This window comes from Anoplopoma fimbria, chromosome 16 (genome assembly GCF_027596085.1).
Source record: "Anoplopoma fimbria isolate UVic2021 breed Golden Eagle Sablefish chromosome 16, Afim_UVic_2022, whole genome shotgun sequence".
In the NCBI taxonomy this organism is placed as follows: Eukaryota; Metazoa; Chordata; class Actinopteri; order Perciformes; family Anoplopomatidae; genus Anoplopoma; species Anoplopoma fimbria.
Genome location: NC_072464.1, coordinates 10,962,900 through 10,976,102, shown reverse-complemented (window position 1 = coordinate 10,976,102; position 13,203 = coordinate 10,962,900). Strand labels below are relative to the sequence as shown.

Genomic DNA, 13,203 nt, shown 5'->3' with positions numbered 1-13,203 from the left:
ATCATTGGGTTCTAAAAAAATTAAAAATAAATAAAAGTGAAATGCACGAATAGACAACTCTTTAAATTATTTTCTTTCGACCATTCTGGTGAACGAGTCCGGGAATATGTTCGGCCTATGTTTTGGTATTGTTTGGGCCGAGGGCTGGGAGGACGCTAGTGCGCTTCTCTATTGGCCCAATGCTTCATGCAAAGTTAAAAAAGGAGATTCCGCCGGTGGGATCAACAAATGCCCAGGGAAATCTGCTCTGCACTTACCGAAACGCTCACTGGCTAGCGCACAAGGGTGTCCAACGAGTTATGAAAGGCTGAGCGCAACCGAAGAGCGCCTGAACGGACAACATGCCTCTATTTCTAACGCCGTCCGCCTTAACAAGAGACTGTTCATAAGTAGACTGCAAGCCTCCAACCGCGCAGCTCCAGCTACACTGCGCATGTGTAATACCCCGCAGCTGTCCAAGCCTTCATTAAACAAGCCGTGCCCTGGATGCGGAAGATCACCGGAGGTTCCGGTTAGTATTACACTGAAGACGAACTTTTTGTTATTGACGCACACACGCCCCACAGAGCAACTCTTTAGGAGCGAGTGAAGCTCCGCCTCCACAGCTGTATTCATGGAGGACGAGCATCGATATTTAACAGGCGTCTGTCTTACGGTTTGTCATCCCGTGATTTCTACGTCATCACCTCCTACCGACATCCGTATTTACTGAAACATGGCGGCACAAACAAACCGCGGTGTCCCGCTCAGTACGGTCAGTAGAAAATACTATTTTATTTTATTTTTTGTATATTCATTTTAATATTAACGTTATAGTATGTGGTCAGCTGGAGTACTGCAGCTATAGCTGTGTGAGCAAAGGGGTTAAATATGTCTTATGCTTTCTGTTTCCAATGCCCTGTTGACTGACAGTAGAGGATGTACTTACATTATAGTTTACTAATAACTGTACGATGGACTCTGTACCAATCAGTCTATACTCTCTACAGCGCTCTGTGGTTGTGTGAACTCTAGGTAAAACATATTATTGCTCGTAGCAGTAATATCTGTCTGTAAATCACTTCACTCACGTCAATCAAACTGTATTTTTTTTTCAAGTATTACAGATGTGCAATTTTAACACTAAGGAAGAAAACAAGTTTTCCCAAACATTTAGTACTTTCTAATTTTTGTTCCCTCTATTTTTATCTGATTACACTATGGTTCAAAAAGTTGGACAACACTTATGGGGGGGGAAAACACTTGCGGGTGTCAGCTGCCAGATCAATAGCTCCAGAGTTTCTCCTAACTACAATCCATATCTATGTAAATTGTCAAAAGTGCATACATTTTTATAATGGTAGGGCTTTAACATACAAAAAACAGAATACATAAGAAACACAGAAATTACAGATTATTCTAGATTTATGCTAGATTTATTATATTTATTTTATTTATTAGTATAAACTTTTCAGAAAACTTGTCTTTTTTATGTCAATCCTCATTCTCTGTTTTAGAAAAACCAACACATTTAAACATTATTTAATTTGCATACAAACACAAGTGTTATATTTTTGGCCCCTTTCAATGCACATCTAAATTGCAAAGATCAGCAACCGCATCTATTCTTAGTGAATTTGCAAACCACTGGGTAAAAGCAGTGTCAGAGAGTTTACTCATCTTTTGACTGCATTAATAAAGTTACTGTGAGGTACTTTAAACTGGTTATAAAACCGTTTTAAAAAGAGCTCTAGTTTTCAGAAATACTACCACTTTTGTCCACAGGGGCCGCCAAAATCGACACAAAATGAAAGTTCCTTGTAGTAGCTTTAGGCGTTAAGGCCACGTTGATTGAATATGAATAAAATGATGTATGAAAATAAAGCCACGTTGATGTCGTCTAACTATTCTGTACCTTTTTATAATTTGCTCCCCTCGCAGCTTTGTCCCAAGTATCTTCATTCAAATTCCACCAGCCACACCTGGCCCTTCAGCGCCATAGCTGAGCTCATAGGTGAGTCATCATCACACGGTAGTATTTGCAAGTGAAATAGGCTGTTTTACTTAAGTTTCTATTTACTGCATGAGTTTCTATTTCAATACATAGTGAGGTCCACAGTTGATCTGCGTGATTGGGTGTCTTGGATGACATAACCAATGATAATCCTATTCAGCGAATTAATCTAGCAGTGATGTTTATGTGCATTAAAATGCATTTGAGATTTTTTTTCTTTTCGTCACCAGGACAGATTTTCATGAAATATTTAAAGTATTAAATATGTCTTTCTCAGCAAACAAGCAACTGACTGCAGGTGCTTAGGCTGCAGCATAGGTTTGAATTTAACAATACTCTTCCATTGACTTTATTTCTTTGGGTTTTAAAATGACAAAGCACTTTGTTATGCCGAGTAGTTAACAATGTATTTAACATCCCATGTTGTTAGGGACTCTGACTGTCACATTCAAAGAGAACATCAACAAACCTGATTCAAATACCAACATATGACCTTTGATGAAATGGTGTTTTAATATTAATCGGGTCCCCACATGATTGATTTGTTGAAGTCCGGGTAAAGCAAAAATAAATATGTGATCTGAGTTTATCACACTAGAGCAGGGGTCGGCAACACGCAAGCCCCTCTGTGGCGGCTTTGACAAAAAATAACATGGAAATAAATGTCGTGTTTTTAAAGAAACATATATTCACCTGAGAACAACTGCTTAACTTTAACTCTTTATTAGCATAACTCGTCCATAACTTTACTCAGCCAGAGAACCCTGATTCCCTCACAGGTTGCCATGCATCACCTATCCTCCTGGGTCCTAAGTCCCTACAAGTAAGGCCTCTTGTTGTCACCAATCAAGCATACCTTGAACATCTATGTACAAACATACATTTATAACAAATACCACGATAAATAACTTATTAAAATATTTTTTTATTTCATTTTTTGCACAGTGGACGTCTTTCAAAGGGAACACCTCTTATCTTGGAGTTTGAGGTGATACTGTGTCACTGAAAATAAAAAATGTTTTAATATTTTGTCAACTAAAATGTGCATCACATCCTATTACGTCGCTGTCAAGCGCCTTTCCCTGGAGGTGGCTAATCATGATTTGCAGACCCCCGCCCTCGGTAAACAGAAATACAAGAAAACAAAAGTCACAGAGGAAAATAGAGTTTAATTCTGCGTGGAAGTATTTATTTGCTTTCACTGCCAACGATGCTGGCTTACCTGTATGCTTGATATGTTGCGATTAATTGGCAAACAACAAAAAAATGAATGTTGAAAGACACTTTTAGAACAAGCACACAGCATTTGCTGAAATACGTATATCAAGCTGGAGATGAGCGAAAAAGAGCGAAAATATACTTTCACGAAGGCCTACACATGCCAGTGTATTTTTCTCCTCTTCATAAGAGTTTGATATTGTTATAACAGGTAAAATAGCAGTAAAAAGTCAAGAATTGTATTTATTCTTCTTCTATAATTTCATAAATACAACAGACTATAGTTTTTGTATATATAACTATATATAACATTTTATAAGATGTGATATCAAATAGCTTTTGCAGCTCCAGACAAGTTTTATTTGGTGGAAAATAGGGCAAAATGGCTCTGAGGATAGTTAAGGTTGCCGACCCCTGCACTAGAGAATCATTTCCTTTTACCACCCAGACACATTTGAATGATTAATAAGTTTAAGAGTCTAAATCCACGATATCTTATGATATAGTTCAGTCTTTTCACATGTTTTCAACAAGTATTTTCTCTGATTTTAATTTACCTGGACTTTAATGTATATGTGAAGAACTTTTGTGAAAAAATAATTCTTAAATTTAAATTTCACATTTTATAACCAGCATATTTCTGATTATAACTAAACATTTAATGCCTGCTTGAGTCACCTTTCTCAAGCACGATAGTGTTAATAGAGCTGAAGCCTCACTAGAATGCTCAGGTGAATGCAATCATGAATTATTGAATCAAAAGAGTGCAAATCTTCTGAAATACAAATCTGAACTCATTGCCTCCTTTGTTGTTGTAGAATGATACGGTATTTATTGAGAACTTTTAATTTTTACTTTGTCATCTATTGTTGTTTTATTTTTAGATAACTATCGGAGCTCTGTAGAAAAACAAATATTTGGTGCATATACTCCACCTATCATTTGTGCAATCCTGCTCTGCAGTGCAATAAGAACAGCGATGCACTTTGTGAGCAGTAACTTAACTGTAACACGCGGAATAGTGAGAACTTTAATTGCTGGAGGTTGAGATTCTTATGTGAATTTAATTTAGTCCTAAATTTGTTTCTTTTGACAGACAATGCCTATGATCCAGATGTCAGCGCCAAACAGTTCTGGATTGATAAGACTATGGTCCAAGGACAAGAATGCCTCAGCTTTATGGATAATGGAAATGGACTGGACTATGAAACAATGCACAAGATGCTCAGGTACTGCTACTTGGTATTGTTTTGAGGGAAAATATGTGAAATGTATAATGACCCTTTGGACATTGACATTACACTGCCAACACGGGCATACATTATGATCATTGCTTAAACCTTTTATAAACCAATGTTGTACATGATGCTGCATTGATGTTTGAATCCTGACATGATTCATATGCTCACTAAATAATATATATCCATTTCCCCCTTTTAGCTTTGGGTACAGTGACAAGACTGCTATAAAGGGTATTAAGCCAATCGGTATGTATGGCAACGGTTTCAAGTCTGGATCCATGCGTCTTGGCAAGGACGCCATCGTGTTTTCGAAGTCGGAGAGGGCTTCATGTGTTGGGATGCTCTCTCAAACCTACCTGGAAGAGATTGGAGCTAACCAAATAAGTGTACCTATTGTCTGCTTTGAACAGAGACAGACAGACAAGTATATCCTTCATCTACTGCATTAAGGCGTATTGCATCTGATGTACACTCAAACAGTTTGAATTTAACATACTGGTGTCAGTCTGGAACATGATTTGATATGGGTCCATTTGTAGTTACTCACTTTTTTAAAGTATTTAATGTGGGCTGGATAGAAGTCTACACAGATCTTCTGTGAGTTTGATATGTCTTAAACAAGCACATTTTCTCTCAATCTTACACCAGATGGTCATATTTCCATTTCTCCTTATTTTTTCATACAAGTTGCACTTAACTTTGGCTTTACTCAGTGTAAGACAGGAGCACAAAGCCAGTCTGCAGGACATCCTGCGCTATTCCCCTTTCAAGACGGAGGAAGAATTGCTTATTGAGGTCAAAGCCATCAGTTCCAACTGGTCCACACAGAAAACTGGCACACGGATCATCATCTGGAATCTCCGCAGGTCTGTCTGTAGTTCCTACTTACAAACACATTTTTAATGTTTTATTTCAGACAGCTTTATATACAATGATTAGATAAAGAAGATATTTCAACACCCTAACTACTAACCATTTAACACTCAGGACATCATTCCTACAGCAAACTAACGTGAACAAAATTACAGTTAGAGGTAATAAATAACATTCAGCTGCATGTGTGTATCAATTTGTAAGTATTATTTGTTGCACAACAATTTGTCAACAGCAGCCTGATGGCTGTGCTTCCAACAAACAGGTTGTTAAACTTTGTTACTAATAATCAATAACACTAGTGCTGCATGTGATTGTCTGTTTGTTACAGATGGTCTTTTTTCCCTTAATTCAAGAATAATCTGTGTTAGCCTCAGGGAGACCAGATAACCCAAAGACTAAAAGACATGTTTATGTTTTCAACAGGACATCTTCTGGAACAACTGAGTTTGATTTTAAGAAGGATCGTTACGATATCCGAATTCCATCTGACGTCTACGAGGAAATGAATGACACTCAACATCCAGACAAGGTCACTTCAAACATCCCTGAGAGTTTTTACTCTCTGCGGGTAAGGAGCAGTAATTTGTGTGTCTTCAAATAATTCTTAATGATTGAGTTATACCTCAGGCATCATTTTGTATACCTTATACACACACAGTCACTAATGTGTCTAATGTTAAGCATACAAGCATCAAAATTGAGTCCAATCGTGGTCCAATGTGCACATTCACAGCGTCTGTATTATGTAAGTAGAACATGTCGTTTTAAGACTTTTTAACAAAGTAATTTAACTTACTGTTTAAAAACCATATCACCCACTTCTTTAAACATGCGTTATTTTTTAAGCTGACCCAGCTGTCCATTTAATTATAGGTAATCTGTGTTCTCTTCAACAGAAAAACACTCTGGAATATTTAAAATTTTCTTGATCGCTTACTATTTGCATGAGTAAATAATTAATAAATGTTTTTTGATGGGTGTAGGCCTATTGCAGTATTCTCTACCTGAAGCCCAGGATGCAGATCATTATTCGTGGTCAAAAGGTGAACACTCTGCTCGTTGCTAAGAGTCTTGCCCTCGTCAGGAAGGACCACTACAAGCCCACTTTCCTGGTATCCTTTCATTGCAGAGTATTGATAAATATATTTAATTTGGGACATTTCGTATGTTCACAGGAAGTGTTTCTTGAGTTTTCCTTAAACATTATTTCAGAACAAACGTATTCCTATTACTTTCGGCTATAACACCAAAAGTAAAGACCAGTATGGCATTATGATGTATCACAAGAACCGGCTGATCAAAGCGTACGAACGTGTCGGATGCCAGCTCAAGGTGAGTTGTGTTGCTTTGTTTAGTGTGCTGTTTAGTACACATATTGTCAAGAGTTTTGTAAATGTCATTAACCAGTGTTCATGATTCTGAATTGTTGCTGTCCGCAGGCCAACAACAAAGGTGTGCGGGTCATTGGGGTCATAGAGTGTGACTTTCTGGAACCTACCCACAACAAACAGAGCTTTAATGAAACAGATAAGTACAGGTAATGGCACCAATTCCAAATTCTGTTTTGATCACAGCAGCCTGATTTAGGTTTAAGTTAGTTTCAACATGAGCCTTGCACAAAAACAATATTTTTATAGTAGCAATCATGTTACTGGATTATTTCTCAGCACAGGGCCAGTAATGCAGAAGTGTAATTTCTTGGTACAGGAAAACTATGAACAATTTGAGCACCAAACTGGAGGAGTACTGGAATGAAATGTGCTACAAGAGAAGAAGAGAAGAACCAAACGCCACCACACCAGTGGAAGATACCATGTTAGTACATTTTGCAGTGACATCATGTATTCTACATGCATATTTTTCTAACCATGTAAACTTCCTATATTCAATTCAATTCAGTTTATTCTATATAGCCCAAAATCACAAATTTGCCTCAGAGGGCTTTACAATCTCTACACATGCGACATCCTCTGTCCTTGAACCCTCACATCGGCACAGGAAAAACTCGAACAACATAACAGAGTTACAACACATTCAATGTATATGACATGAATGATTCATATAATCACAGTAGTAAGCAGAGTAACGAAGGAGAAAATTAAGACTACTTATAATAAAAGCAGCAATGACTATAGTAGAATTAAAATAATGATATATATAGGGAATAGTATTAGTAATGTGACTAATAATAATAATAAAAGTAAGTGGGTGTCAGCCGGGTCACAGAAGGAAGCACGACCACGGTCGATTCATGGAAACCTGCGAGGCGAGAAAGCAAAAAGGGCTTTAGGGTAGAAGCAAAGTCAATAAGCGTAATGTTACAGGGAATAGTAAGACTAATGTGACTAATAATAATAATGGTAGTAGCAGTGGGTGTCCGCAGTGCCACAGCAGGAGGCACGACCACAGTCCAGGTACAGCCAGGATTTATGGAAACCTGCGAGGCGAGAAAGCACAAAGACTCCAGGGTAGAAGCAAAGCCAATAAGCCTAATAGTACAGGGAATAATAATAGTAATGTGACTAATAATAATAGTGGTAGTAGCAGTGGGTGTCAGCAGGGCCACAGCAGGAGGCACGATCACAGTCCAGATATAACCCCGATTCATGGAAACCTGTGAGGCGAGAAAGCACAAGGACTCCGATGTGCATAAATAGGAGATTAATACATAAAGATGGAGGGAGAGAAGAGGATAGAGGAGCTCAGTGTGTCCTAGGTAGTCCCCCGGCTGTCTAGGCATATAGCAGCATGTCTAGGGGCTGGACCAAGGCGAACCTGAACCAGCCCTAACTATAAGCGCTATCAAATATGTATGCTCTGATACTTGTCTTTATCTATGTACTTAGGAAGCGCCCAGATCAAAACTGGGTGCAGTGTGATGACTGTTTGCTCTGGCGCAAACTTCCGGATGGGATCAACTGCAGCAAGCTGCCAGAAAAATGGTTCTGCCGCATGAACCCGGATCCTCAGTTCAGGTAACTAGAGCATTATCAAAAAACCTGTTGCTATAATTGTAATCTCATGTGATAAAATAAACAATTTTTTTGTAATCAATGCCAAACTATGCTATGTAAAAGTATTTCTAGGTCTACAATATATTTGTTACTGTTACTACATCTAAAAATGAATGTAGCATAATTTACCAGAACACGTTTACACTACAACAACTTTTTGAGGTTTTTACAAAACAAAAAAAATCCAGACATGTTATTTACACACCAGTAACACAAACTGATATATAAATTATTGAATCACATGAATCATGCATATGATTACAATTGGATTTGCAGGTTCCGATTGAAATACAAATACAAAGGGTCAAGGGTCTGATATAACAAGTTTTGGCACATTTCTCTGTGTTTGAAGCGCCCATAACGCATATACACATTATTGATATCGAGGTATTTTGTCAGAAAATGGATAAACCCAAACGCAGCTCAGACTCACTGGATCTTTTCTAATCTCTATCTATTTTGACCTCCCAGGAGCTGCCAGAGGGAGCAGGAGCCTGTGGACTCTGATGATGAGCAACCTTCATACTGCAAGACCTATAAACAACAGTGAGTCCCTTTTCACTTATATACACTGCCACAACTTTTGCCCCAAAAATGGATATAGAAATAGAATATTTAGACCTAGTAAATAATGCATGTTCTTTGTATTAAGCAGCCCTAATACTTTAACGGAGCATAATAATTGAATGGATTTACCTTGTGGTTATTTATTTTACAGAGAGAAGGAAGACAGAAAGAATCAAGAGAAGGAAAGACAAAAGGTAAAATAAACACATTCCTTATTGTAAATCACCTGCCATTTCTCTGCATGCTTTTGTTGTTTCCTCCACATGTTGCCTGTAACACCTCTTGACGAGGTAGAATAAACAGTTATATTACTAATAGTATTGGTTTGTTATTTAAAGGTTAATACATAATTAATACTGCGTTTTGGAATTTGTATTTTCCTAGGTTGAGGACGCTAGAAAGCGCAATGAGGAACGTCTGGCTGCTCTCGACAGGCTAAAACAGGCCGATAGACGTCTGCAGGTTGGGAGTAATGACTAGAAGTTTTAATAAACCAATAGCAAAAAGTAGGTATGGTGTAGGATTATTAGTAATTACAAAAAGACATAGCCCTATGTTTGGAACACATTTAGATATGTTTTTTAGATGTAACATCTTTCAGCTGTTAATCATGTCTCATATCACTTTTTATGGTGAATGTATTATCTATATTGTTTGTCTGTATGAGTTGATTAGGTGGCAGGTAGGTTTCCCCATTGGGAAATAGTAAAGCTTTCTAGTCTTATCTTTCTATTTGTTTCTTCTTGTTGACAGACTGCCGATTCTCCCTCAACCCCCACTACCCCAAAGCGTAGGTTTAACACTGTATCACCACAAGGGGCTGAATCCTCTCCATTTAGGTCCTCTCGACTGTCACAAGCTGGTAAGAACAAATGCTCTTTGTGTGTCTGTGCGTGTGTGTCTGAGACAGAGAGAGACACAGAGAGTGTTTATGAAATTAAATATATCTCCTTTTTTTTTCTCTAGCTTTCAGCCCCTCCAGTAACAGTGGTCTTCCAGTTATTTCTAGTGTATGCTCGTTGTCAACGGGCCTCAGGTATGATGTTGTGTTGTTTGTGAGCTCGGATATATATATATATGAATTTGTTTAAGAAGCATATTTATGGTGCTTTGTCTGCATTGCAGGGGAAAAAGAACACAGCCTGCTTCTCCACAAACAACGCCCAAAAGACCTAAAATCAGTGGCACCTCAGGTACATCCACAATAGTGGATGTGAGCCCGCAGAGCTCCCCATCAGTGCTCATTGAAAATGATGATGATAATGATGATACTGATGATGACATTTTCATCTTGGAGACCGCCTGTACCCCCAAACCAAACACGCCAGGCTTCGATTTGACTCATGTGAAGATAGAGCAAGAGCAAAGTGATGCTAACGTCGGCATGCTTCTGGAGTGCAATGATGATGCTGCTGTGGATGATGTCCCGGGGACGAATGTTGCAGGAACAGGCACTGCAGGGTCTGCAGCTGTGGGAACCAGTCACTCCCCATCACCTCCTCAAGACGTGACCAGCAGCACCACCCAGACAGAAGGACCCAAAGTGAAGAGGGAAGAGGAGGACCAAATTCAAACTGGAGGGGAGGAGAGAGCAGGGCAGAGTACATCCACTAAGAGTGGTGGAGAACAGAGTTCAGATGTGGACATCGGTGTCTGCACTGTTGAGCAGAGATCAATGAAGATCGAGAACAGTGGAGACACTCGCACTATGGATCAAGAAAACCAGACCTTGCCGAACGGAGTGACACATCATCTGGATAGTGACAAAGTTGTAGGACCTCCCTGTGCGAATAAATGTAATGAGAAAGACTCAGCACTTAACTACCCCAGTGTCACTGAGGTACAGGACCAGCAGGACCAGCTCCTAGAGCTGATGCAGGCTACAGCTGTGGAGAGAGACTCCTTCAAGGAGCAGGTCCGAAAACTGACCTGCCAACTGCAAGACATGCAACGCAGACTGGAGGAACTGTCTCGGATCAATGTAAAGAAGGAGTGTTCTCAACAGGGCAGCCAAACGGAGGAAACTGAGGGGGGCGGGGACTACAAAGCTCTGTTTGAGAGGGCCAAACAGAAAGTCGATGAACTCGTTAAGGACAAAGAGCTGTTAATGACAGCTTCTGAGACCAAGACCAGTGCCGCCCAATGTGAAGAAAAGGACATCGATGATATTGCACTACAAGTTGACTGTCTGATGCGAGAACTGGATCAAAGTAAAAAGGAGAGGGATGAACTTCGCACAAAGGTCAGTGTTCTAGCTGTGTTTGGAACTGGTAGTCTTTATTTTTATTTTTGTCAACAAATCCCATAAAAACACCAAAGCCAACAGCTTCCAAGTCTGCTTCCTCATGGACAGCCTCACATGAACATACCCAACAAATATTTTCTAACAACAAATCCAAACATGAAATTGACTGTGCACTTTATTTATAGAGAGTAATCATAAAGAATGAGTTGTGTAAGGTTGTCTGGTTATATATTATGATTGTCTTTTGCTTAGTCCCTAAATATACACCTTTTTTAAAATATGTTGACTTGCTTACCCTCCCTCCTTCATTCATTTTCTTTTCTCCTGGGGATCTGCAACTCCATCAGTTGGACAGTATGGAGGTGGAAAGGGCAAACCTGGCATCCGAATGTCAAGAGCTCAGGTTGAGCCTGCAGCAGGAGAGGGAAAATGCTCAGGAGGGAAGCACAACTCCACACAGAACCACTGATTCTACGATACAAACGGATCCAGAGGAAGCATTAGCAACAGCGGAGTCTGACACAAATTCAAGCACAGATACATCAAGAAGGTTAGATGATTGGAAAATCATTCTCCTTTCACGTTGCATGAATTGTCACTGAATTATCACTATTTGAAAAAGCAATTGAGGAAATCAGCAACCCAGAAGAACAATGCTGTAAATCAGATTTTCTCTATTCTCTCCTCCCTTCAGTTTGATTGAGCTGAGGCACAACATCGGGCGCCTTCTCGTCTCCTACGTGCCGGCTCTGGACCTGGACCAGGTCAATTATGAGTGCAATGTAATTGATGAGATCCTTGAACAGGTGCTTTCAAATGTGGATTCCGTTGAATGGGTGGGGCAGAGGTACAGCGCAACAAATGAATAAACAATTGAAATTATCCTGGAATGAAGAACAGTACTCCACCTATAAATAATGAGAAGGGAATTTTATGATTGTGGGAGATGAAGTTGTATTTATTTGAAGGTGTTTTCTTATTGATGAACAGTAAATTCAAAACTATGAGCAGCTTTGCACTTTCTTTATCTCAACAGATGAAAACTGCTATAAAAGCAGTATAAACAATACAACCACAGTGTACATAAATAAATGTTATAGGCTATTCGCTTTGCTGGGTAGAATCATAGAAGTCAAATGCTATGTTGAGGTTTTCATGAAAGATAGGCTCTGTATCTGATTTTGTTTGTTTTACAATGAAAGCTATCTGTTTTCTCTTTGATTTGAATTGACGCATTTTTTATATGTTTTCTATGAAATATATTTTAATATTTTCTGTCTTTGCTTTGTGATGAAATGCTCTATGGCATGTTATAAGTATCCTGGTGAACCCTTCTGGTAGGACAAACATAGAGGGTAGGGCTGTCAAACTGTACATTTCTGAAAACTGAAATTGAAACTTAACTAAAAGTGTTATCAAGATCCTCCCTCTAAGCCATTAACAGGTTGTGATTGTTTGATCAATGTTTTAAAGGCCACCATGATGATCGGTGAAACAAGACTCAGTTATTTTACTTCAGAAAACATATTAATACCACAGTGTCAAAATACTCTCTTATAAGTAAAATGCCTACATCCAAAATATGAGTTAAGTAAAACTACAAAAGTATAAGCATGAAAATAAACTTTAATAGAATATCCCTCAGACTTTAGAGGAGATATTCAGAACTGATATCCCTTATAGATTTGATGTTTTATATCTAGGGAATATCCCACAAAAGCTCTGCTCCCTGGATAGATCCCTTGTGGTTATTCTGTTGGCTACAGGTAAAGAAACGATAACCCGCAAGTGGCTGAAGCCCCAGGCTCCCTCGACTGAGGACTGGGTAGACATTGTCCATCAAATATATACGATGGAGAAACTGACATACTACAAGACATATTTCACAGTACATGGTTAAGGTGGCTCAAATCCATCAGGCCCCTGAGACAGGACTTTATATGAAATACTGTAAATTTGTGTAATTTGGATATGACCATTCCTCCCAGTTGTTCTAGAGATTTTGAGGAAAGAAACAGATTGACGGTAGTTTCTTCCACTTTTGCATCA

At 38.9% G+C, this 13,203-nt stretch overlaps 1 protein-coding gene across 2 annotated transcripts; it reads left to right on the top strand.

The window, feature by feature from the left end:
* Positions 1-502: 502 nt before the first annotated feature.
* LOC129104403 (MORC family CW-type zinc finger protein 3-like) lies at positions 503-13,141 on the top strand. 2 transcript variants are annotated; one of them, XM_054615075.1, is made up of 19 exons: positions 503-754; positions 1,921-1,993; positions 4,308-4,440; positions 4,652-4,878; positions 5,162-5,318; positions 5,752-5,896; positions 6,312-6,440; positions 6,541-6,660; positions 6,768-6,865; positions 7,036-7,143; positions 8,175-8,303; positions 8,814-8,888; positions 9,061-9,103; positions 9,294-9,353; positions 9,663-9,771; positions 9,876-9,945; positions 10,035-11,151; positions 11,502-11,704; positions 11,849-13,141. In XM_054615075.1, exons 1-19 carry the CDS (start codon positions 716-718, stop codon positions 12,021-12,023), a joined length of 3,210 nt encoding a protein of 1,069 aa, XP_054471050.1. In that variant the 5' UTR covers positions 503-715; the 3' UTR covers positions 12,024-13,141. The 2 variants fall into 2 exon arrangements, with proteins under 2 accessions (XP_054471050.1, XP_054471049.1); XM_054615074.1 differs by having other exon boundaries at positions 504-754; positions 9,294-9,371.
* The last annotated feature ends 62 nt before the right edge of the window (positions 13,142-13,203 follow it).